The sequence below is a fragment of the Hippichthys cyanospilos genome, chromosome 7, assembly GCF_059441005.1.
Source record: "Hippichthys cyanospilos isolate Australia breed blue-spotted pipefish chromosome 7, RoL_Hcya_1.0, whole genome shotgun sequence".
In the NCBI taxonomy this organism is placed as follows: Eukaryota; Metazoa; Chordata; class Actinopteri; order Syngnathiformes; family Syngnathidae; genus Hippichthys; species Hippichthys cyanospilos.
Window position 1 is genome coordinate 4,627,439 of NC_142375.1, and position 26,276 is coordinate 4,653,714.

The 26,276-nt window shown below is 42.6% G+C and overlaps 1 protein-coding gene across 1 annotated transcript; it reads right to left on the reverse strand.

Annotated features, from left to right (window-relative positions):
* Window positions 1-2,873: 2,873 nt before the first annotated feature.
* LOC148420753 (uncharacterized) lies at window positions 2,874-5,524 on the reverse strand. The gene is made up of 4 exons (XM_088420184.1): window positions 4,439-5,524; window positions 4,219-4,352; window positions 4,054-4,128; window positions 2,874-3,004 (listed from the first exon to the last, which is right to left on the reverse strand). The coding sequence occupies exons 1-4, from the start codon at window positions 4,500-4,502 to the stop codon at window positions 2,963-2,965; spliced, it is 315 nt and encodes a 104-aa protein (XP_088276310.1). The 5' UTR covers window positions 4,503-5,524; the 3' UTR covers window positions 2,874-2,962.
* Window positions 5,525-26,276: the final 20,752 nt, after the last annotated feature.

The following is a 26,276-nucleotide window of genomic DNA, read 5'->3' on the forward strand; positions in this document are numbered from 1 at the left end:
ATCTGTTTTACTAGGGTTGAGAAGCAGAAAATTGGAAGACATCCATTGTTTAATCTCGGCAAGGCAGGCCTCCAGTTTACTGCACTTGCACAGATCTGTTATTTCTAAAGGCATATACAGTTGGGTATCATCAGCATAGCAATGAAAACTAATAGCACGTTTACATATAATATCGCCAAGAAGAATCATGTAGATGTTGAACAGTAAGGGACCAAGTACTGACCCCTGCGGGACACCACATGAGACGGAGAAATATTCAGAGATTGCAGTGCCATAAGAGACACTATGCGTCCTTCCCAGGATGTAAGATCTGAACCAAGAAAGTGCTGATCCCGAGATACCAACACAATTTAAGACGTTCTATAAGAATATGATGATCAATAGTGTTAAACGCAGCACTAAGGTCAAGCAATAATAATATTGATGAGATGTTGGAATCCATGGCAAAGAGAAGATCATTTGTCACTTTTATAAGGGCAGTCTCAGTTGAGTGGTTGGCCCTAAAACCTGACTGAAGGAGTTCAAATCTATTGTTGTCTATCATAAAATCGCTAAGCTGTTATGCTACAACTTTCTCAAGCATTTTGGCTTTAAACGTAAGGTGTGACACTGGCCTATAGTTAAAGAGATTTTCAGGATCTAGGTGAGGTTTCTTAAGTAATGGTTGAATGACGGCCATCTTAAAAGCTTCAGGTACAATGCCAGAGGAGAGTGAGAGATTAATAATATTCAAGACAGATGACCTTAAAACCGGGAATAAGTCTTTAACGAGTTTGCCTGGAAGTGGGTCGAGCATGCAGGACGTCGGCTTTGCTGCATTAACCAGGTGTGTAAGACACTCCAGGGATACTAAATCAAACTGGCACAGGGTAACCAGACTTTCTTGAACCTGATTGTCCGAACTAGCATCAACAATCACAGCCGAGGGGGTAAGTGGCGCTGCCTTTTTTATTTCATCCCTTATTAGCTGAATCCGCTGAGTAAACAATTGCATGAAATTGTGTGCTGAATGGAGGGAACTATGATCAATCTGCTGCTGTTGCATTAGCTGTGCTACCGTATAAGATAAATATTTTGGGTTGTTTTTATTAAGATTAATCATTTTGAATAAGTAATTTGTTTTTGATAACCTAAGAGCCTCTTTATTTCAGCAAGCTATCGCACCAGGCCTGACGGAAAACCTCGTTTAGTTATTCGCCATTTACGCTCAAGTTGTCTACTTAAGAATTTAAACATACACATTTCATCCGTAAACCATGAAGTGTGCCGCTTCGGAAGAGTTTTAAGTTTTAACGGCCCACTAGAGTTTAGGGAATTTAAAAACCATATTAAAATCATTCATGAGCTTATCGACTGAACCAGTGAAAGACTGAAAGGCATCTGTTGCGGAAGGCAGTAGTTCAGAAAGTGCAGCAGTGGTTGATGAGTTAATATCCTGGCTCTTAAAGCCTTGGTGGTGGACAATAAGACCACACTGAGCTAGGACTTCAAATGTTATAAGATAATGATCAGACATAGCGTTAGTATGCGGCAAAATTGTGACATTTGAGGCAGTTAGGCCACGGGTTAACACTAAGTCTAAGATATTACCATTACGGTGTGTCGCTGGTTTTATTATTTGTGTAAAGCCAAATGCATCGATTATTGCTTGAAATGCTACAGTAAGTGGCTCCAATGGGGAGTTCATATGAAATATTGAAGTCACCCATAATTAGTAAATCATCTGTGAGTTATTAAGTCAGCCATAGGTTCAGGGAATTCATCGAAGAATCCCGAGTATGGACCGGGAGGACGGTACATACTTACCACATAGAATGGTGGTGAGGAGCTCAAGCACATAACGAGAGCCTCAAATGTCTTGGTGTGATTAGTGCTCGTGCTAAATTTAAGATCTGATTCTGAAATTAGGCAGACACCTCCCCCTTTTTTTACAAGGACGGGCAACGTGGAAGCCCACAAAGTTTGGGGGTGAGGCCTCATTTAATGAGAATTAATTCGGTTTTAGCCAGGTTTCGCAGAGACCAAGCACTTTAAGATTGTGATCTGTAATAAGATCATTTACAAGAAGGACTTTTGAGGGGAGTGACCTAATATTTATGAAGCCAAATTTAAACTGGGAAATTTTTTCCTGGACTATTGAGTCTTCATGTTGGTAGTACTAATACTAACAAGATTTTGATGGCTGGGGCTTGGTTTGTAATTTGCGTAATTAAAACCTCGTTGCAATGTTAAAGTAGGAATTTGATTTGATGGCTACAGGGCACGTATTAATATTAATATTCCGCCTAGGTACTATGTCACTAGTCTGACCGGTAAAGGAGGCACGACTATTTTCCTTAATCAACACCACCTCAGCAGAAATCTTATCACTAGGGGATTCAGTAGTTATGGGTAGATGAAATATCCTGTATCGTTTCGACACAGTGACACATTGTATTGACACTGTGTTGCTGAATACGGACACCTGGTGGACTTGCAGGAAACATTTGACAGGCTCATCTGACACTGATCTGTCAAACCAATTTTATCCAATTCCTTTGATTAGGCATTTGCATTCACATTATTTTTACATATACGTAATTTCATAAAAAAAAAAAAAAAATGATATTCAAGATGCAGTTGATAAATTAAGTGAACATTTGTCTGAATGCCTAAGTAAAAGTGTTGTGAATGACAATGGACTCATTGTAATTATTTTTATTCAAAAAAATTAGTTTCTGCAGTGTTTTGTTATTCAGTCTATTTCTTTTTTTTGAGGCAATTTCCCCCGCCTTTGAGAAGATCCTCTCATAAGGCACTGAAGAGGCCAGTGTGCACAACACCTGTGTGGCCAATATAAATAGGTGAGGGAACGTTGACCCCATGGACTTCCAGTATAAGAGCGGGTCTTCCGTGCGTGCAACGTGTCCTGCTGACATATAGCGCTGCACCTCTGAGTGCGCATCAACAGTGGGGTTGCGCATCATCTAGCCAACTTCATGGTCGAGGTGCTGCCACAGGTCGTCTGAAAAAAAAGAAAAAAAAAAAGAAAAAGGAATCTTAGTGCATTTTCCAGAAATAATTACATAATGATAAAGAACCTGATGGTGTCTGAGTCAGCAGTGAAGAAGGTCCTGGCTGGGCCTCCTGTGTGCGCCCGATGATTTGGGCGCATTCTGAACGCAGCCTAGTGACTGCTTCTGTACACCGGGAGGAACTACGGAACCCTAGTGATTTGTATCTGGGGTCTAGAAGTGTTGCTGGTGTTAACACACTTAAAGACTCCAGATTGGAAGCAGTGTTTGCGACTCGACGCTTGAGGTGCTCAAGTAACTCTATGGCGGGCTGTGTCTGCAAGGTAGAAGCATGACGCTCAAGTGCGAGAGAGAGCATTTTCATCATCGGGATGACCTTCGATCCTGAAGCTCGCCTCTCTCCAGACAACTCCACTGTTGCTTGATGGAATGGGGCAAGCACTTGAAGTACTTCCCCCACGATGTTAAACTCAGCAGTCAGTGGAGTCAAATCCGTCTTTAGAGAGGCCAGAGATACCAACACTGGTTCCCTCTCATCATGCAGCCTAGACAACATTTCATATGTGCTGTTCCAACGCGTTGGCACCTCATTGATCAGTTTCAGTGGTGGTCGTCCTATCTGTTGCTGCACCTGAGCGAGCTTCTCCTTGGCTGTCGTGCTGGAGCGGAAATAAATGACTATGTTCCTAGCTTTTTGTCTGATGGCTGTCAGTGCGGGGATCTGGTCACAAGACTTTTTAACTAACAAATTTAGACTATGTGCAATGCAAATTATGTGCCGAATTTGGAGCTGTCTGATAGATGCGATCATGTTTGGAGCAGCGTCGGTCACAAAACACTGTACTTTGCTAGTTATGGCCCAGTCCTCCATAACAGCTCTCTTGACCTGGGCCAAATTGTCTACAGTGTGACTTTGTGGAAAGTATTGAACTCCCAACACTGATGTACACAAATGTATATTTTTATTAATGTAGTGACAGGTCAGCACCAAGTAAGCCTCCATGTTCACAGATGTCCACATGTCAGCCGTTATACTCACTGCCACAGCTTGCTGTACTTCCACTTTCACTCGTTCCCGTTCCTCGTATTTTTCGTCTACCATCTGCTTGATGGTCTGAAAATTGTTACAAAAGCAAATCAATATGTTAGAAATACTGATGGAATATAACTGGCTTTATCAACTACTACTTTAGGAAAAACAAACCTTTCTGGATGGCAAAGAATATGAGGGTTCAAGGACCAGAATAAGTTCCTTGAACCCCTCACTCTCCACAATGCTGAGCGGCTGGCAGTCTTTGAAGTTCAGGAGTGCTTTATCAAGCAGCTCCTTTCGGGAAGCTTGATTGTTAAGCACAAATCATAATTAATGACTGATACCTAACCATTCCATTAAGAAAGTCAGACAAAACAAAATGTTTGCATACCTGGATTTATCCAGGATCTATCAGGAACTTCTTTCTCATGCCTTGCCCTGTAATGCCTCAGCATTGTGGAGGTGCTCTTGTTGGTGAAAGAAAGTTCGCCGCTGCAAATGCGACATTTCACCTGAAAAACAGAGTATGAATAATAAACTAAGACTTCCTTTCAAAATAATCATGAAATAACAGAACATTTAGAAAATATGAGCGTAAGACAGTGCAACAAGGAAATCAATATAAAACAATACCTTATTTTCACAGACAAGATCGAAATGGTCCCACACGGCAGAAAACTTGCGTTTACCAGCGTCTTCCATCTGGTGAATATTTAACGCAGAGTAACGCGCCAATAACTCGATGCTTGTTATAAGCGTGTCCATCCTGTTGCGTGTTGACAGGTGCGCTTCCTCATTAATACAGTTTGGCACGCGACCGCTGTGTCGACACGGTTCCGGTAGTGGTCATGTGACTTTCTTAAAGCGGTACGCGCACCGACACGGGGTTTGCGCTGGAAGCTCGGCGCACGCATCGACGCCTCAGTGTCGCTGGACCCATCACTAGGATTCAGTATTAGGTATTAAAACAGTGTGTGGATTGCAGTGACCTAGACTAAGTATGCTATGTGTGTTGTAGCAGTCCAACCTAGCGCTGGTTAACTCTAGCCTTAACGACTCCACACCCGTTCTAGCAGACTCGCTACTCGCCTGCGACCCGACATGCTCTAATGTGAGAAGTCATGGAAGGCTCAAACAGTAATCTGTTTCTACAAAGAGTGATGGCGCCTTCCCAGTTAGGGTGAAGGGCATCCATCTTTAGCAGGTCGGGCCGGCCTCAGAAAGAGGGCCAATTATCTACAAACTGGAAACCCTGCTCTCTACAGAAACTAGCCATCCACCGGTTAAGCGAGAATAATCTGCTAAACCTCTCATCATTGCCTCTCGCAGGCAGAGGGCCAGAGACAATAACTCTGCCGACTCATCTTTCTAGCGAGATTACAAGTCCTAGCTATGTTCTTCTTTGTAATCTCAGACTGCCTCATTCTAGTATCGTTGGAGCCGACATGTATCCCTATGTCCGAGTAACTAGTGATGTTTGCACTAAACTGGTGTCTAGGCCTCTTGCGTGTCAGCTCCCTAAGATTAGCTTCAATGTCGGGTGTTCTGGCCCCAGGAATTCACATTACGGTGGCTGGCATTTTAAGCTTGATGTTACGGGTGAAGGAGTCCCCTATAACTAATGTGCGGGAGCCAGTAGACTGAGATGGAGTTTGCCTAGCAAGGGGGCTAAAACGATTATGCGTCCGAACAGGCTCAAAGCGGCTAGCAGGCTTCTTAGGGCTAATGCTAGCCGGACTAGCGGGTAGGCTACGACCCGCACTAGCCGATGCTAGCGGCATTGCGGGAGGGCTACGGCCCGCACTGTCACTATCAGATGTGTCCGTCTGATCTACGGTTATCAGACTACTCTGCTCTAGCTGACGAACATGACCCTCTAGGAGAGAAATTCTGTCCATGAGAATAATGCAGGTGTTGCAAGTGACTGATGCGGTGGAGGTGCACGAAGCCATGCTTAACTTAGTACAGTCGAGTAAATACTTACGCTAGCAGAGCATAATTCAGTTCTTGTTGGGTCATTGCTGCTTTGTTAACCTTGCTGTTCTCTGAGTTTATTTTAGTTCCTAGGTCTGTTGCTACTTTGTTCGTTTTTTTTTTTTTTTTTACTGATTGTTCCTGCCTTGTTTTTCTATTAGACCTTAGACCACCTCTGGGTAGTCAACCTTCACGCAGAATCGGTCCAATTTCTGTGTCTTCGGGTGGGGAGACAGTTGTGGATGGCTGAGTCTGAAATCTTTGGCCCATCATCCTCTGGTTCAGACTCCAGCAGATTTTCATTGTGCTTCATGCCATCGCTGGTGAGATATTCAGCCGACTCACCGCCTCACACATCCCAACCAGCTAGCCAGCATTGTTGGAAATGATGTCCTGGATGGATCACTAGGTCTCGCTCCTATCGTTTATGGGAGTCAAGCTGTGGCGGAAGAGGAGAGGAGCAGGCCCTGCTCCTAACTGGCATGAGAATCAGGCTCTGGAGCAAGAAGAGGATGGAGCAGTCCATGTTCCTGATGTCAAGGAGAATAAAGCAGCGGATCAAGAAGATCCGTTTGCATGAGCAAAACCTCCCTGGTGTTGGTTAGATGTTCCAAGGTTTAACTGTCTCCAGCAGACAATAGCACATCTGTTGGGGGAGGTTTTTTTAATATGCAAGAAATATCTGCATGTATTATCAAACCCCCGTGTAAGAGTTACCATTCATGCTTAGAAATCCACAATGAGCAGTGCAACTTAGCACATCACCTGGCCGACGTCACAAAACTGCTCTGTAACACGAACTTTGTACACACCTTACATCATGTTTTAAGGTTGTTAGAACTTGAGACTGATCCTGTTAAAGTGAAAAGTGCGGCCCAGGCACTGTTGCATGATTATTCAACATTTGATGTTTTTGAAAGCATGAAGCAGCAGTGAGACAGTGCAATGGTGAACGTTTGTTGCCTTTTGAAGTCGTGATTCAGCTGTTGTAAATCTACAATCCCAAGTAGAAAAGAAAGGGTAACATTTTGAAAACATCGATCCTCCACTATTTTACAATTTGCATAACTGGACAGATGTTTTGGTACAAATTCATGTTCACACTGACACAACCGACAATGAATGTATCAAATTATGCTAAAAGTTCCAACCGGAACTGAAACTAACTTACCTTAATGTTTTGTCGTGTCACACAGATGACGGCATCGCGAACGACGTGCTGGTCACGCCTTTTGTCAAAGCCTATCATCTGCGTCCTCGCATAAAATGAGGTGGGCGATAGTCATGTCCGTTTATCAAATTTAAAAAATGTCATTGTAATATGATTTTCAAAATTTTTATTCAATAAACAATATAAATACAGAATATCATTTACAGTGTGATTTTTCATACATAGTCAACCCACTCTTCAACCCACTTTACACCAGCTGTTAATTGTCTCCTCTTTTTCTTTTTGCTACTCGTCAACCCGTAGACGTCTTTCTCTTCACATCTAACAGGTGTGAGAACTCCTCCGGTTTTCAAACGTCTCAATTTTTCACGTGCTTGCAAGTTAGAGATTGAAGATTCAGGTATATTGAGATCGGCTAGCGTATGCAAGTACTCTCCCCACCCGTGCGGGTCACGTGATGAAAAGCTTTTTTTTACTTGTGGTGAGGTGTCTTAAATCTGTCATATGCGAGCCTCGGAAGACAAATTTTTTACGTTCCGTCCATCCACCTTCATCCCCAGATAATTTACCCAATATATATACTGTATAAAAGGCATTTTTACAGTAACGGGGAGGGATGGTACGCAAAATGTCATCCCATGTTTCACCGAAGTCAACACCAGTGGGTCTAGAGCAATGTTTCTCAATTATATTTTGCCAGGCCCCACCTAGAAAAGAAAACACTTTGTGCCCCCCTCCAGTCGATGCACTGAATATAAATAAGATTATTGTTGATGAAAATTGTTTGAGTATACCTACACGTATCTGTTTTTAACATTAACAGAAAAACGCAATATAAATCAACTTTCAACCACTGTTAATTATTTTTATTGTGTTTATACGGGTTATAGCTTAGTCTAAAACGGAAAAGAAGTGCCTGAAACTGAAAGAAAATGATGACAATTATTACTTTATTGCAATTACATTCCACATGACAAAAACAAAGCCTTTTTCCTGGGATCATCCGTACCCCCCAGGGGGGCCCACCCCACTATTTGACAAGCACTGGTCTAGAGTGAGGGACAAGTTCATTCTCCCCTTGTTTAACAAATCCTAGATAACATTGTAGCAAAGCTTGCTACTTTATTTTTTTCATAACGGTTGTTATGAGTTTGATGTGTCCAAGTCTCGTTTGGCGGACTCGTGAATATTGGGGGCAGGTATGTTGAGCCGATCCAGTTGATGCGGGGAGAGTAGAAACATTTTCTCTGCAGTTCTCAAAATTCGATGGAAAAATTATTTACTTATCAGCCTTCTGACTACACTGCCTAGAACAGGTGGTAAAGTGACTAGCAGGGGAGGATGAATCCACCCTTTTGAACCAACACGACTTGTTTTTTTCCCCCCAGAATTTTCTTCTTTGTCTAATACTCCAAATGTCCAATATTTTTTTTAGCTTCTTGAATTATGCTTGTTTTAAAAGGTATGTGACCTCTAAGGAGGTTGAAATAGCTCTCGCAGAGGGAACAGCTTAATCAAAAGCGAGGCGTTTCTCTCCATGAGCTAGGTCTTCCTGATAAGATTTTTGGATCGTACATGACAGGCCATTGTTTGGGACGCGCATGGGACCTCAGCCTGTACTATTCTGGGTATTTGTAATAAATACCTGTGAGGCTCCTTAGTGTCATCCTCGTAACACTCCAAAAAGTATTTTTTCTTTGAAGGAAAAATCTGATTAGCCAAAATACTCGCTTGTAATTTATCGCGTGGGTTTTTAAAAAGTACTAAATAATTGCTGTTTAGACTAATGGTGCGGCTGTACTTCCCCTCGTGAAAAATGTTCTGCATAAGCAAAATCACAGACATGTTCCGATGTCTGAATCGTGTGAACACACGTACCACTTCAGGATGTTGAGAGGCTTGAAAAATTAACGTCATCCACGATGATCAGGTGACTCTGGGAAGCTGGAAACAGATTCTCATCCTCAAAAGAATCAGGGAGACCTTCGATGAGTGACTAAAAAGATTAAATTCATCAAAGTTCATCATATAACGGCTGACATGACGTGTAGATCCAAACAATATTCTCAGGGACACTCTGCATTGCATGGTTACAATTTTCTAAGACGCTTTTCACAAAATATGACTTTCCACAATCGCTAGGTCCCGATATCAAACATGAAAATTGCGGTTCCAATCTAGAATCAAAATCAACAGCATCAAACTCCATTTTTTTTTTCATTGTGAGAGAGCTCAGTGAATCAATGAACCCTGTTTTGTTATCCCAAACTGTGAAAAAAGGAACTTTGCTACCCTGCATGATAAGATCTACTGTGACACACATGTCCAACATTTTGTTGAGTAGGAGGTAGGAATCAAAACCTCTCTCATTGTGGCTATAAATATCGATTGTCTGAAACAAAGAGACATATAGTAGCCAATAAAACGCTCGATACAATCTGTACCGCTCCAGTGTTTTTCCTCTTTTAGTGATTTTGTATCTGCCAAGTCGGCTTTGTGTTTACCATCAGCATCTCCATAAGTTTCAAAATCATAATAGATTAACTGATTGGATGGGGGGCTAATGCTACATACAATCTGTATGTAGCATTGATGCGGGTTCAGTAGGCTTTGGGGGCTTTTATATTGAGCCCTGCCCCTACCAGGTTTGTCGTAGTAGGTCAAGGAACATTCTGTACAAAACTTCCATAATTCCCAACTGCTGTGGGTTTGAACAGGCGCGGCTGTTTTGTTTTGCAAAGCAGATTTCATTCACGCATGTTTTGGCCTCTTTTTTACAAGTAGGGTCATGACATTTACAGCAATATGATTCACAGGACTGATTGCCCCAGTTTTGAAAGCCTTTGTGACAGTAAATGCAGAATTTTTACACCCCATGAATACATTTATTGATTTTAGTCCATAATAATGCTCATCTAGCAGTAGAACGAACAGAGCTTTATCACTCTTGTGTTGTCTCAAAAAAAGACAATCGCTGGTCATGAGTTCTATACACTACCACAATTTTGCGTTTGATGATGGTTTTAAATTTGTAGACATCTCTTAAGCTGTCAGCAGTTTGACAGGTCAACCCCATGGCCTCTTGCAATTCTACCGCTTTCTGTCGTGCATGACTGGTTGTCGGTGAGGCATCTAACAAGTGCGCTAACGATAGCACAGACCAAAGTTTATCACTTGTAATGTACATAAGACGCGTATTTGTTCTAATGATTTAAGAATTGGTAGTCGTGGTGTGTTTGTCTTTGGCCGCAGTTAGCTATAACATTAACAACAAGCTCGCGGTTTTCATTGCTTAAGATCTCCATGTTGGATTGTGCTATTTGCTCTTGCAAATTATCTGTCTCATCGATGAGAACAGCTGGGTTCTCTACAGGATTTAGCAAAACATTCGCGCTTGCATTGACTATTGTGGTCAGTTTGCATCTTTGGCCGCCTCTGATTTTAGATACACTCGAGGTTTTCAATGCTTAAGATCTCTGTGATGGATTGTGGTTTTTGCTCTGACAGATTACCTATCTCATCTGTGATAACGGCGGGCTCTCTACAGGGTTTGGCAAAACATGCGCTCTCGCATCACCATCGCCGATAATTTTCGTCCCGATAGCATCCTCGGGTCTCAAATTCCATCACTTTTTGTACAAGATGATTTACATTGTCCTCGATCGCACTGTAAAAGCTAGCAAAGTCGGTATCTGGGTTAGACGCCCCGTTATTTAAGATTTGTCTGAATTCTGTGTTTCTGAAGAATGGCCTCCTTATAGACCCACCTCCTTGTAGAAAGGCATTTGCTAAATGCTGCAGGGGGGGTCTGTGGAACCTTCTGCATTGTCAAAAATGTGTGGTTGTGAATGTCACAGATGTGTCATGCTGTACGGGATGTTTTTCATTCCTATGTGGGGGTGACAGATTCATGTGAATTACATTTGGTTCACTATTATGTGGGGGTGATACTCATGTGAATGGCATTTGATTCAGTATTATGTGTTGGTGACAATTGTTGAATGGTATTTGATTCAGTGTTCTGTGAGTGACGTCCTGAGCACCCCAATGTCAGCGTCAGGTTGGTTGAGACGAAAATCTTCAAAATCATCAATTTGTCTTATAGCTTCAAAAAGTCATCGTCGTCACTCCAGAAAAGAGCCGGTTGGAAGGACCCCCACCAGTCTCAAGCAAATTATCTCCTTTGAATGGCGGAAGGACACCGTCTCGAAAAACAGATTAATAATGCCCGTTTTCTTCTTTATCAGATAGTGTCAAGGCTTAAAAACTTTAAAATTTCTAAGCGGGTTTACCTGACATGTTTCGGTGTTATCTTTCGCCTTCTTCAAAGTTTCCCGCGACTCATCTTTTGAAGATGACTGTGAGGTATCAAAGTACCACACCAAAGTGTTGCACACAATCACGGCCGGTTTGGATGACCCACTGTTTTCCATGCAAGTCAGCTTCGATCTGTCCTCGGAGTTGGGCAGACCGGATAGTCCTGGGCCGCTGTTGGCACTTCATTTCAAAGTTCCGCTTGTACAACAGAATTAAGTTAGGTGGGTTTTAGGTGCTTCAAAGTATTAAGTCAAAGTGTTACATACAATCAAGTATTCTTTACCTATTTGTGGAAACTACAGCATTTGTGGGCCAGGAGGAGACAGAGGGGGCTCTTTGTCCAAGTCGGGCAAAATGCAGCAAAGACGCACTGGCTTCCTGACTGCTTCCGGCGGCGGGGGTTCACGCTGCAGGTCACACATCACAGCAGATTGAAGCACAACGTGTATGACATGAGTTTTATGCTATGAGATCTGATTAAAAACGCTCCTGCTAAATGTTGTGTGCATGCCCTTCTTGTGTTTTTTGCTAAATGTACATCATCATTTTCTCCAAGGAAAAATGGGTCTGTGTTACGGCTGAAATAAACGGCCACATTATATGCACTGACTGACAAGGAATCGCACGTGAAAACATTACCTTTCTGGCCACTTCCTCGCTCCTCTTCTCCACCAGCCAGTCATCCACTGTGTGTCCCGCCACCTTGGAGCAAAAGAACTTATTTCTGTATCCGCTGTGGCCATACTCCCTTTTTTTGGGGTTGCCACAGCTCCTACACAGAAAATGAGCCATCTTCCATGGCTTCTTTGCCGCCAACCCATCTCCACTGGTAATGGGCATGGCGGCGACATCGCTGGTAGGAGTGGTGGCGGTGCTGACGGAAGAGGCAATGCTTGTGAAGGTGGCTGTGCTGGGGACTATGCGGTACAGAGTGGTTGTGGTAGGGGGGGACAATGCAGTAGAAGGTGGTCATGCTGGGAGGGGAAAAAACAGAAGGTGGTCATGCCGGGGGCGATCCCAGTAGAGGGGACAACGCCGGAAGAGGTGGCCGTGCCGGGTTGATGCCGGTGGAGGGGATGATTTTGGAGGAGGCAGCAGCAGGGGTGGAGGCCAGCGCAGTATAGGAAGCTGCAGCGCAGAGACGCGTGAAGCGGCTAACGACTTCTTCTGCACCCTATACAAATCGGGCACAACAGGCCGTGTCCACTGGTTCTGAGAAAAACAAAGCCCTCCTGAGATGCCGCCGGCCGGAAGCGTGTCTGCTGCAGTCATGGCGCCGCTGGGGCCAGGAAGCGACTGGCACACGCTTGCGACATGCAGGTCTTTGCATCTTTTATTGTACCTGCATGGGGGGGGTAAACACAATCGTTGGAGGATTCATTCTTGGCACGCAGACTAGCAAGTGTTATGCAGTACTGAGTGAGGATTCGGTGCTGGCTTGGTGATCGAGTGATCGTCTCCCAGCTGAGAGGCTGTGGGTTCGATCCCCCGACCATTAAGACCATGTTAAAGTGTCCTTGAGCAAGACACTGAAGCCCCTGATGCTGCCCAAGGTAGAAAAGCGCTATATAAGTGAAAGTCCATTTACCATTGACATCCACCAGCTGAATGGGAGCCGCGAACAGTAGCGGTCCGTACCTGCAGAGGTCTTTTATGAGACTAGTCAAGCATGCTCATACCCCAGCGGCTCATGCGGGCTCCTACCAGGCTTCAGCCCTAGCGGTGGATGCTGCAAAACTCATTGAAGATACCCATACACACCCACACACACACACACACACTCTGGGACTCCTCATCGAACCCCCACCACCTAAAGTGTATAAGAACAGGATGCAAAGAATGATAAGTTTGTCATTGTTACAGTTACACGTGGTTGGCAACAGTGGTCCGGGATATCTCGTGTACTTTTCCACTCTCTGTCTGGATTAAATCAGTTGTTTCACTATGCTGTGGTATGTGCGATCTTTCAACAAAAACGAGCACGCTAGGAACTAGTTTAAGCCAAGAAGCTTTTTTCTAGATTCCTTCAGTGTGCACAGCCTCCGTGCCCTGCCCGAAGAAAAAACTACATGGAGATGGTGCAGGGTGAGAAGGCGGAACATTTGATTAAGATTCAATCGGCCAACCGTGAGATTTCATGCGTACCGTTTGGCGGTCTCTCTGCTGGGCACGTAGGAGATCCTGCCGGCCTTGAAGCAACCCTGGAACAGGGGCTGCTTACGTGAAGGAAGCGACGTGATAAAAGCCGCCCTGGGCCCATGAGGTTATCCTTCTCCTGCGTTAAAATGAACAGGGAAAATTATGTCAGGGTTACTGGATGGAGGACCCGAGAGCACACACAGGTAGGTGGGTTTAGCAACTGAGCGTTTTTATCATCATCTGAGATGGAGGCTGACAAGAGTGGCCTGCTGTAGGGGGTTGTCGGGCAGGAGCCGACGAGGAAGGGGCTCGAGCAGGTAGGTTGAATCGGCAGGCTAACAGGTGGTCGAGTTTGGGCAGGCTCGAAGTACCAGGAATCAGATAAAGGCGGCAGGCAATCGGAGGGTCAGGGACGGAGAGTCAGATCATGAGAAATCAGGCAAGAAGTGCTGGAATGCTCGGCTGGACGCATAGACAATCTGGCAATTTGAGTGAGGGAAGGGCTGGGTTATATACTGTGCAGGTGATTAGTGGCAGCTGTGATGTTTGGCACTGATTGGCCGAGAGGGGGAGCAGGTGTGTTGAAGGAGAGAATGGCATGGACTGACTGATGGATTGTGACAGAATTATACCAGTTTGGTTAGATTAAAACAAGGCCTCAGACAAACACAATAAACAAGTGAGTCATTCTGGAACTTGAAGACATTTGGGCTTAAAATTCCTTGATAAATAAACTTTGTTTTATTTTCTGCAACATATTAAACTATCAAAAGCTTGGTTCACTGAATTGCTAAGGGACTTTTTAATCTGAAGTAACATGTCTGTTCACCTGTTTATGTGACGTGATATAATTCAAGCTGCTGTTTACATGCTCAATCCGATAAGCAGGGAGTAAATGTCACAAAGACAAAATCTTATTGATGGTCTGAGGTCATGGAGGTCAAGCCACGCCCACTTCCGGTCCTAGCTCCAAATTAAAACGATTGAATGGATTAAAGGTCATACCTCTTATGGTCCACCTGTCAATTAAATTTGATGGATGTTCAATAAAAATGTCCTAAGGTTTTAGATCAGGCATGGGCAAACTACAGTCGGGGGATCGAATTAATGTTCCTATCGTGTTATTTTTAATAACTGCGTGTGTGCATGCTGGTGGAAAAAAAACCAACTCTGTGCACAGAAACCTTTAGCAAAGATATGGGCACATAACCTAATATGTGGCAGACTGTGTGTGAAGAAAAACAGTACAGTATTATGATGAAAACGTTATTTTCTTTTAATGTTTGAAGTTCTATCGTGAGCTAGGTCCTAATAGGTTTTAAAACTTTTGAGGTTTTATAGAGGTATATGTCCTGACATGTCTTCATGATACCGATGCAGGTGGTCACGTGTGCGAAACATTGAAACTACAGTATACCTGTTTTAAAAGAATGAAAGTCTCAGATGTTTAAATGGTGATTTGAGAAACCCTTGAGTTTTGTGAGCAAAAGAACTACAGTATATGTTTTTAACAGAATGAACACCTTATGTGGTGTAATGCTGATTTGCTCTTGAGTGTTGCACACTCAGGCACAAATCAGCAATGTACTTACGAATGATTCCCAAGACTATCCGCACCTCACGGGAGTTTCCTCCCCTGAAGAAGTCTCATTGGGGCTGGGGTGGAGGGTGCGTGTGATCCCCCAGCCTTGCTCTCCCCATAGACCTTGCCTCAAAGGGAAAATGAATCTAGCGGGTAGTTTTGTTCGACCTGGGCCATGTGGTCATTCTACCCTGCCCTCGACGTTTCTGAAAGGTCTAACTAGGACCACGTGATCATACGACTCGCCTTGAAATTTGATAGAACACTTCTGAAAGGCTCAACTAGGACTTTGTGATCCTTCGCCTCTCTCCCGCCCCTGTCAAAAGTTGACTTTAATTTTTAAACAATACAGTTTACAGTCTGTTCAAAAATGGCTCAAAGTAAATACCCTCTACAAATATTATTTTTATATGGGTTGTGTGCGTGTTATGTGCACTTACATACATGTTGGAGAATTGTTGAATGAGGTTGTGTGTAGATATATTTTGCTTTAAAAAAAAGGATCATTGCGAATCCGACGATGTGCCACCACAATTGGGGGAAATTGTTAATGAAATAAATGACGTGTCTGTAGAGGGGTCCTCCCCCCGCAAATTCTGTATGAAAATGACAAGGGCGACACTTTTGAAGCTATATGACAGATGAGTTTGAGAATTTTTTTTAATCCTTCAGAAATTGCACCAGCACGTCTTAACCAACCTATTTGGGGCAGTTGAGACATCACCCCCATATAATCGGGAGTCACACCCCATTCATATTGACGTGTCACCCCCACATGTAGATGAAACACATCATGTGACACATCTGTGACATTATCACACATACACAATTACTGAAACACAGCCCAAGCATGTCTGTGTACCACCCCTGCAAGAGTAGACTTACATCCACACATGTTGATAGTACGAAGGGGTCCACAGCATTCTTCGAATGCTTTTCTACAAGGAGGTGGGTTTATTATAAGGAGACCGTCCTTCAGAAACACAGAATTCAGACAAATCTCAAATAAGCCCACGTCTACCATGGTTACCGACTTTGCTAGCATTTACAGAGCTATTGAAGGCAATGTAAATCGTCTTGCACGAAAGGTGATGGAATCCGCGAGACCCATGGATGTTATCGAGGTGGAATTTATCGGCGATGGCAATGCAAGAGCGCATGTTTTGCTAAATCCTGTAGACTGTGTTGCTAGAGCGAACAGCACATTCCAACACGGAGATCTTAAGCACTGAAAACCTCGAGCTTGTTGTTAATGATATAGCTAATGTTGGCTAATTCTGAAATATTCTAAACAAAAAAGCGCCATATGTACATTATGTATGATGAACGCGATAACCTTTGTTTTGTGGAATCATTAGTGTGATGCCTACTAAAGTGTCATCACATTATTGTGATTGTTTTGTTTGGTTTCAGTATTTTGAAAGTGTGTCTATTTTATTTATTCTTCTTTTAAGACCCAGTCTCAGTGATTTTCTTTCGTATTCTCTCCAAGAGCAATACATCTTTTGTACACCAGGTGGCAGTAACTCTGGTTACTTGTCTCTAATCCTGACGGTGTGTGAGAGGCCCTATATGCATGCGCAGCCGGTCTCATTTGACAGCCGGAGATTTGGCGAAAACAGTCGTGCATATTTCGCTGTCTTCATCTAACAGTTCTAACCTGTTTACAGGTGGGTACTCCTTCACACATCACTCAGGGAAATCACTTGATCCTTATGTCACGTTTGAGAACGTTTGTGTGTACTTTGGTATTAAATTCATGTTAAATAAGCTTGTAGAAAAGAAAAAGTTGGTGTAGCTGTTTTTACCGTGGGCTCGGTAACATGCCGTCTTCCACTGCCATTGTTCCGGAGTAATCATACTTGTTGATTCTACTGCTAGATGAACACTACGACGGAATAAAACCGATCACAGGTCTCATTGGTTATGAAAGATTTTGCATTTGTTACAAAGGCTTCCAAAATTGGGACACTCATTCATACGAATCGTATTGTTGTATATGTCTGAACCTCACACATAAACGGAGACTGCCACAGCTAATGCGTTGCAGCGAATGTAACAGAACATGCATGAATGAAATCTGGTATGCAAAACCTAAAACAACACTACCTGGTCAACCTCACAGCAACTGCAAATTACGGAAAAAAATGTGTAGATTACTAGTTGTGCTACTATGTCAAACCTGGGGGAGGCGGGGCTAAACATAAATGTCCGCAGATCAGATGCCCAATTTGTGAAATGTGTGATGCGGTGTTATTTAGAGAGTACCAAGTGTAACAAGCGTTTCATTGGCTGTTATAGGGCTCCTCGTTTTAAACAATCAACATTTATAGCCCGTAATGCGAGAGGTTGTGACTTCTACCTCCTACTCAACAAAATGTTGGACATGGGTGTCAAAGTAGATCTTATAATGCAGGGTAACAAAGTCACCTGCTTCACAGACCAAGATACCCAAAAAAGGTTCATCAATTCGCTGAGCTTTCTCACAATGCCACTTTGCAGATTCCCCGAAGCTTTAGGTTTGGAGGACAGATCTCAGGGTTATTTTCCACACTGCTTCAGCTCATTGGGGCATTTGAATGATGTGAGTCCATACCCTCAACCATCATACTACGACATTGTACACATGTCACCTCCTCAGCATGTGAAATACTGTGGTATGAGGAGGTCACCAAAGGCGCATTCAACTTCATTGAGAAGGCTTTGATGTATTGCAGAAATGTCATCATTCTCATGACGAGGTTTGAGAAATTCAGAAGTGAGTTTCTCGCCGGTACAGTGTAGACCCTTTCAAAGCCGTCAACATCGCTTCGGCATGCATGAAAGTTTTCTGCACCAAATTCTTATCGAGCGAGACATTAGCCGTCATCCCGGCCGACAATTACATACAACAGGCCAAAGCGTTCTCACATGACTCTATCCAATGCATGATTTGATTAATGCACGGCGAACAGGTTCCCATTAGGCATGCGCTGAATGGGGGCAAAGTGGGGGTTACTACGTGGATGGGTTTTCAGCATTAAATGGTGTTAGAATGACAGAGTATCTGAGGTGTATCATGGCTGTTTAAAATGTTTTGAACATGAACAGAAATGTCACCTGATAACACTACCCTTTAAAGACAAACATGCAATGAGTGAAAAGAAACTGGACGCGCTGAGATGTATCAAGTGTATGAATCTGACTGATGTGGGAATATGAATAGCCATGGATGAAAAAGACTAATCCTGGGGTGAAAGAGTTTCTGGGACGTTCAAAATTCCCACAACCCCGTATTCATGCGCTTTTGAGGGGTAGAACTAATGCCTTTGTACTGTAACACACGGCCACGCCTGACGAGAGTGCTATATGTCGATGTCACTTTACCGTGTCATTATGTTAACAGCATGCGCACCTATCTATTGGGACATCCAAAAATCATCCACAATGATTTTGGCGACCTGCAAAATTATTTTGGCTTCATCAGAGCCACGGTCAAACCACCTATAGGGCTTTGTTTACCCGTGCTGCCTTAAAAAACTGTGAGAGGTAAACTAGTCTTTACGCTCTGTCACACATGTGCAGAAATGACCAAACTACCAAACCGGTTCTTGCATACCCAATGAGGAGCAGAGGTGTTTCATCGGGGTTTGGATGACGCCCAAATTAAAAAAAAGCTCTCCTACTGGGGTACATTGTGATGCACATTTCTGGGATAGGGCATTTGGGCATTTTGGCATTTGGCAACTTCAAAGCAGACGTGGACACCTTAAAAGGCAAATCGGAGTCATCTGGCTACCTCTCACACATCATCAGTCAAGCTGATAATGAGAAATACATTGATGACTACAAAATCCAACAGGGCATTTGGCTAGACGTGTCCAAAATTATGCTGAACCCCGGGAAAAGGCAGGTGTCTAAGCTTTGTCTGAATAATATGTGGGGCAAATTGGGACAGCGTGAGAATTTAAAATGGACTGTGATTGTCAGAGACCCAGAGGAAACATGGGGGATTTGACTGATAGATTGAACAATGATCGCATCCAAGAAGTTGCCTCGGCTGATCCCAAAAGCTACGCCTACCAAACCAGGACCGGGAAGAAAACTGTTCAAAATGAAAGGAATCATTCAATCTTACAAAATGTTCTAAATCAATTAATTTTGACAGCATCAAAGAAAAGGTGGAAAGCTACATCTATGCACCTGACACTCAAGGCATCGTCATCGAGACCCCGCAACACAAAATCGTGCGTGACAAAAAGGGTTTCCATCTAAAAAAAGAGATCTTTCATGAAAAAGCTCAGGGTGGCGTATGACAAGTGACGCTTCCTAAGTAAAGGTCACAGCCTTCCATTTGGGTAGAAGTTCGGATGTGTGTGTGTGTGTTTTTTTTTTTTCTTGAAACAATATGGAATTTGATGTTGTGGATTTTGACCCGAGATTGGAACTGCCATTTTCATGCTTAATATTAGAACCTAGCGGTTGTGGAAAATCACATTTTGTGATGTCTTTGAAAATTGTGAGCACGCGTTTTGGAATGTCCCTGAGAATATTGTTTGGATTCACACGTCTCACCAGCCGCTATATGATGAACTCCGAAAGCTGAATAAAATGATTAAATTCATCAAAGGCTTCCCTTATTCTTTTGAGGATTAAAATCTGTTTCCAACTTCCCAGAGTCAACTGATCATCTTTGATTGTCATCTTTCAAGCCTCTGAGCATCCCAAAGTACACAATTCAGACATCGTTGGGCAATGTCTGTGATATTGCTCACAAGGAACATTTTCCACATGAAGTACAGCTGCACCATTATACTAAACAGTACGTGTTTATTACTTCTTAAAAACCCACGTGATAAATTACAAGCAAGTATTTTGGCTAATCAGATTTTTCCTACACCGAAAAAGTACTTTATGGAGTATTATGTGGATGCCACCAGGGAGCCTCATGGGTATTTACTGATGGATTTGACTATGTTCCGAAAATCTAATTGAGATGACCATGCTCATGCAGAGAAACGCCCCACTTTTGAGGAAGCTGTTCAATGCCACGTCAGACAAACTTAAGCAAATCCTTTCACAGGGCCCCTTCAGTTTGGTGAAGACCCTTTGCGAGATCGCTTTAAAACGTGCTCAATTCAAAAAACAAAAACGTTTGGCCGTTAAAAGTCTGAAAAAACAAAAAAACAAAACGTCATCTTACATACCATCCCCATTGCTGTAAAATGCTTTGTACTTATTGGGAAAATTACCGTGCGGTGCGTAAACACCGCAAAATAGCTGTCCTTGAGCATATCTCATAAGTTCTCTTCCTTTCATCCTGCTGGTAATAATCCATCAAGACTACTCTTTTCACGTTTATTTCCAAAATACAGTCGTAAATTATCATTGTCGCAGTGTGGGGTAGGGGCGTTCTAAATCTCAACTCCAGCCTGACAATACCTGAGGTGACAGGTACATGAGCCTCTGAAACCTCATTTGGGGACAGGTTGAAAACAAAGAGTCCGTAACCTTGTAGAAAGTCCTCTCTGTTTATACATAAAGGGACATCTTTCAAATTCCACCCGGCCACCGTGTAAAGATTGTGAAACTTTCCAGCGGAGTTCCCTGTATTAAATTGAGGCTGGAAGGACTTGGAGGGAATCTGAGGGCCAAGTATTCTTTGCCATGATGCGCAAAATCGAAAGGGTTTAGGTCGCTTCTTCCTACACAGGCGTTATGGTCGACAACAGAGAGTACTCAGTACACCCTGTTTTGGTGTCCGTCCTGGAAATAGGTTATCTTGATTGCAGATCCATGAATGTATAGGTATGGAAAGTGTCTTAATATTCACCCTGATCAGTGGATATAACGCATGTCCGTGATGTTAAGCCGTTGAATGACCAAGAGCTACAGCCAAGTTCACCATTATTTTATTGACAAATATGACACACTCAGAATCGTAGATGGGAGTCGCTGTCGATGGGAGACATGAGACAAACATTAGTCATTAGATAACATTAGTCATCCGATACATGGGCTAACTTCAGCCTGAATTCACATTGTTCAATAAGTACCGCTCGCAGAAGAGAATGTCTGTGTGAAGCGGGTCGACTGAAATCTCTAGACCCTTATAGTCCAAATATTTCAAATTTTGTGTAATGACGATCAGAGGCCGTATTTCCACATATTGACTGCGCATAACCGATAGTTGTGTCACAGGCGGGCTAAATAAATCCAATTAAATCAGAGACCATTCATGGGATTTGTGATGCAGCAAAGCATTTTTTATGACAAAGTAGCAGACCCCTCGATCAAGGTTGACGCTTTACTGGTGATTTTGATCTTTTATTGATGAGCGACATTGTCATTCATTGCCATCATTGTCACTTTCAACGTAATTGCATGCACCTGGATCACCGTCACCTTCATCACCGTAAGAGCTGAAATCAATGTTCAAACATGTACAAACATAAACTCAAAACATTGTTCCGATTGTAATCAAACACACATGACGTGAAATTTAAACAGTAAATGAAAACACACCTTTTGCCTCTTCGGAGGGACTTGGCTGGCTGGCTACCGTTCAAACAAAACTACCGTTCAAAACTCAAAGCTCTGTGCCAACAGACAATCAAGCTACCTTTTATATATACAAAACCGGAATTGCGAAGGAAAAATGAAAGTGTCCGATACAAACCGGAAGATGCCTTTCATGCATCAAGTTCTAAGAGGAAACCATGGCCGTAATGGTTATTTAGAATGGCATCTGTCTTTACGCCACGCTTGTGTTTTGAGACTGGTTTATTTTTGTTCGCCCGTCTGCGTCTTTTGATACCATTCAGGTCTCTCCCTGCATGCTTTCTGACCCCACTTCTTGACATCACTATTAGATTGGAACTCTCTTGCGGGTCACTCCGGCGCTGCACACGTTCCATCACACGCCCTGCCACGTCTGTAACGATGCTTTTGGCAGCTGTCTGCAAGTTAGCCACACTGAAACTTTTTTTTTTTTACCAATGACATCACAGAGGCACATATTGGACAGGTGCGGCATGGAACCCCGGGTAACTTCCTCCCACTTGTCATTCATAGTAATTGACAAAATGATGCAAGTCCGGATGTAAATGTAGCGCTACCATGTTTTAAACAGGCTTAAAATGCAGTGTAACAATAACTTTTCCAAAAGATTTGGATATGTGATCTACGTATTTCCCCTCTATAGTCACCGTCCGAAGCAGCAGAGCAAAAGCATCCCCTACAGCTTGGTGCTGGATTAAGTTTATGTAAACGTATAGATGATACCGCCCGGCTTTGAGATTTTGAGGCGAAGACACCCAATTAGATTTGCAGGCATACCATTCACCATCCTTCAAGCCTGAAATGTATGATAATGCCCCTGAAAAGCGGACTGTTTGGTGTCCATTTCCTTTCCATTCAAATCTTTGGCTGTAAGTGAGAGATCTGCCCCGATTTTATCGCATAAATGAGATTCTACCTCTCTTTTTAATGTTTCAAAATCATTGTATTGCCCATAATTTTTTTTTTTTTTGGCTAGAAGTAGTAGTAGTGACCGTTTTACAAATGCCCTTATTACAAGAAGCCACGGTCAGGGGTTTTGAGTTTACACATGAAAAATATGCTTGATCTTCAGGGACGTTGTCAAATGTATTTGGATGTAATCTCGGTCAACGCCACCTGCCAAGGGCCTTGGAAATTAATGTGCTGTGTCAAGTTCACTCTGTATTGCCTCGTTTTGTTGTCAAACATTTTGAGACTGTAATGTGCCTCCCTGATTAGCTGCGTGACCACGCCACTATGTTCCAGGCAACTGGGCATCACCTGCCCGATGCGACACGTGTCAATTCTTCTGCATCTTTAAAAACAGAAAATTATCTCAAAAAGCAATAAATGAATAAATAAAAGGTTCATAAGTCTTCATTTTCCCATCCTGAGCAAATATCGTTTAAGTCTATGGGAGATGTGCTCACTGACAGATTTCTCATATTACACCTTGATTTGAAGGTCGCTTGACTCAGAGTGTGTACATTTCATCAAAGTCCATAAGTCTGTTGGAGAATCTGTGCAGCAAAAAAGTATGCAGCAGCACGGCTTTTCTGACTGAGGCATATAGGAGAATGAGCCTCTTACTTTTTACTCTGTATGACCTACACTGCGTTCCAAAATGCTACTGCAACTTGAATAACACAACGGACATAAGATATATATAAAACATATTTTCCAATATACCATGCAATAACACTCTCAAAAATTCAGACCCTTATATATTTATTGGAATTTTATGAGTGTACTTCTTTGGTTACTGCAGTCTGTCACATGCTTGTAGAAGTAAAATAAAATATATCACACATGCAAGCAAAAAAAAGAAACCTTACATGAGCAGGCAAACAGGAAAAAAATCAATTGAATCGAAAGGAGAACTGTAGTATCGCAAAGTGATGAGGTTATGGCTTTTATTAAAGAAAGGAGGCTTATTTTAACATAGTTTGTTTACAAGATCGGTAATGTGTCACTTTTTCTTTCAATACACCTTTTATTGTCTTAGAGCAAAGGTCCCAGGTTAGAGAGACATTTATTTTTAGAACCCCCTTGAGAGTCTGTTGCTGTTTTCTTCTGTTTTTTCCTTTTCAATAATACCTGGAAAAAAAAAAAAAAAACAACAACAACAACTGTGGTGCACTGGCCCCTATCTTACCCCTTACTCAATTGTATTCGAGAAAGTTCAAAGAGTATGTGTCAAATGGTGACTTCTGATTTTAATATTAAATGAACAGATGATCCATTTGTCCATGAATTGACAAGTGCTGTTGTGAGGGCTCAATTTGGTTAAAACAGTGTTTCATAACCTTGTTGGAGGCACCGAACCCCACCAGTTTCATATGCTCATTCACCAAACCCTTCTTTAGTAAAAAAATCAAGTATGATTTTTTTTTTTACTGGTGCACGAAATGGATTGTGCATTAATATCACCTTGTTCAAATAACAAAACCGACACAGGGGTTCGGTGGAGCCTCCGCCGCAGAGGTCCACCCCTCAGTCTAGTCTGCAGTTAGTGGGCATAGTCATTGAAAGCGTCCTGCTCTGAGATTTCCTACCATGCACTGAGACCAACTCACCGAGCCCCTAGGGTTCGATGGAACCCAGGTTAAGAACCACTGGGTTAAAACAATAGAGCAATCAAGGAGCAAAATACAAACAAATGATTATGATTAACATTAGTTCTTCCAAGAGACAGGACCAAACCAGAACCAGAAACCCTCGATGAATAATAACTTCCACGGGCTCCTAACTTATCGGGCTCCTCAGTCCTGCACTGATTAGATTTTTCACCCGCGTAGAAGCCACCCGACTCCCAACATGCAGTGTACTCCTACCAGCCGACAACTGCACTCTGACAGGCCAGGAAAACAAAGTGCACTGAGCCACCTGGAAGACTAGAGGATGAGGATGCTATTCATTGACAACTCAAACGGTCAATACCATCAGCTCAGACGTTCTAATCAGCTCTGCCTCCTCTCCACTTTTATCTGCATGTGGATTTCAAACTTTCTATCAGACTGTCCACAAACGGTCAAATTCAGTCCACACCAATTCGCAATCATAACGCTTTTGCATAGCCTCACAGCCTTGTGTACTGAGTCCTTTACTGTACTCATTGTACACTCTCAACTGCAACCGAATCCACCTCTCCAACTTCATCAAATTTGGAGGAGAAGAGTCTGCCTACAGGGTTGAGGCGTTAGAGAATTTTAGTGTGAAGTCGAGAGAACCACCTGACTCTCAACACCACAAAGACAAAAGACAGTAATGACTCAATACCATGTCATAGCATTTATTCTGAACTCTACACAATCAGGATTTTTGAGGCTGACCATGATTGCAGAGCAGGAAAATTAGTTGTTTTTTTTTTTTTTTTTTTTTTTATAGAACTCTAGAAGTGATTCATGTAAAATAAATCCTATGACCATTTACAATTTAGGGGGATCAGTGGTTAGCGTCTCCGCCTCACAGTTAAAGGATTCGAGTTTGAATCCAGCTGGCCTTCCTGTGTGGAGTTTGCATATTCTCCCCGAGCCTGCGTTGGTTCTTCCCGGGCACTCTGGCTTCCTCCCACACTCCAAAAACATGCATGGCAGGTATATTGGACATACCAAATTGTCTGTAGGGTTTGAGTTGCGTGCGTGAATGGTTGTTTGTCTCTGTATGCACTACAATTGTCTTTGCAAGGAGCTGTCCACCACCCACCTTTCACCACTATCCACCATTCACTTCTCCAGAGCACGTCAGGTTAGTGCTGCCAGAGTCTTGATATGTTTTGTCAAAACATTCCAGATTTAGTGTACGCATGCAAGCACATTTTTGTACTTTTCTGCATGTTTATAATTGCTTATGTTCTGAAGACAACCAAGAGTTTTTGAATGTAAAAAAAAAAAAAAAAAAAAAAAAAAAACATTTTCAATATGTCTAATTTAAAGCCACGTTTGGCACTACTACCAACATGTGTAAATGCACTTACTATTCCCAATATTTTACAGGAAGAAGTCTTCCAATATTTAATAAATCTTCCAATATTTGGGCACTTCAAGTATTACATGAAACCCCTTTAACGAGCCAAAATTCCCATCATTACTGTTCTGGTAAAATTAGTTTAGATCATTTAGGCATTTCACTTTAATATCAGCCTGAGTATAATAAATAAGCCACAGATCCGCTGCTGGTGTGGAGTAAAAAAAAAAGAGAGTGGGTAGAGTGAGAAGAGTGAGGTGGAATAGACAAGGCAGAAGAAGAAACATGAAAATGAACGAGAAAAGAGGAGGACAAGGTGAAGGAACATGGAAAATAGGAAATAGAATAGCTGATGAGTTTTTGAAAGAATTGAATTACTAACTACTAATATACCCCCACCCCCCCAAAAAAAAAAAAGAAGTAATAATAATAAGTCCCTGCACGCTCAACATGACCAACTACAGTCAATAATTTTGCTTCACCATTTGATGCTGCAACCCCCCCACCAATTGTGTGCCATGTATTCAAACAGGGCATGACCCAAAGGGATTAGTTAAGGGG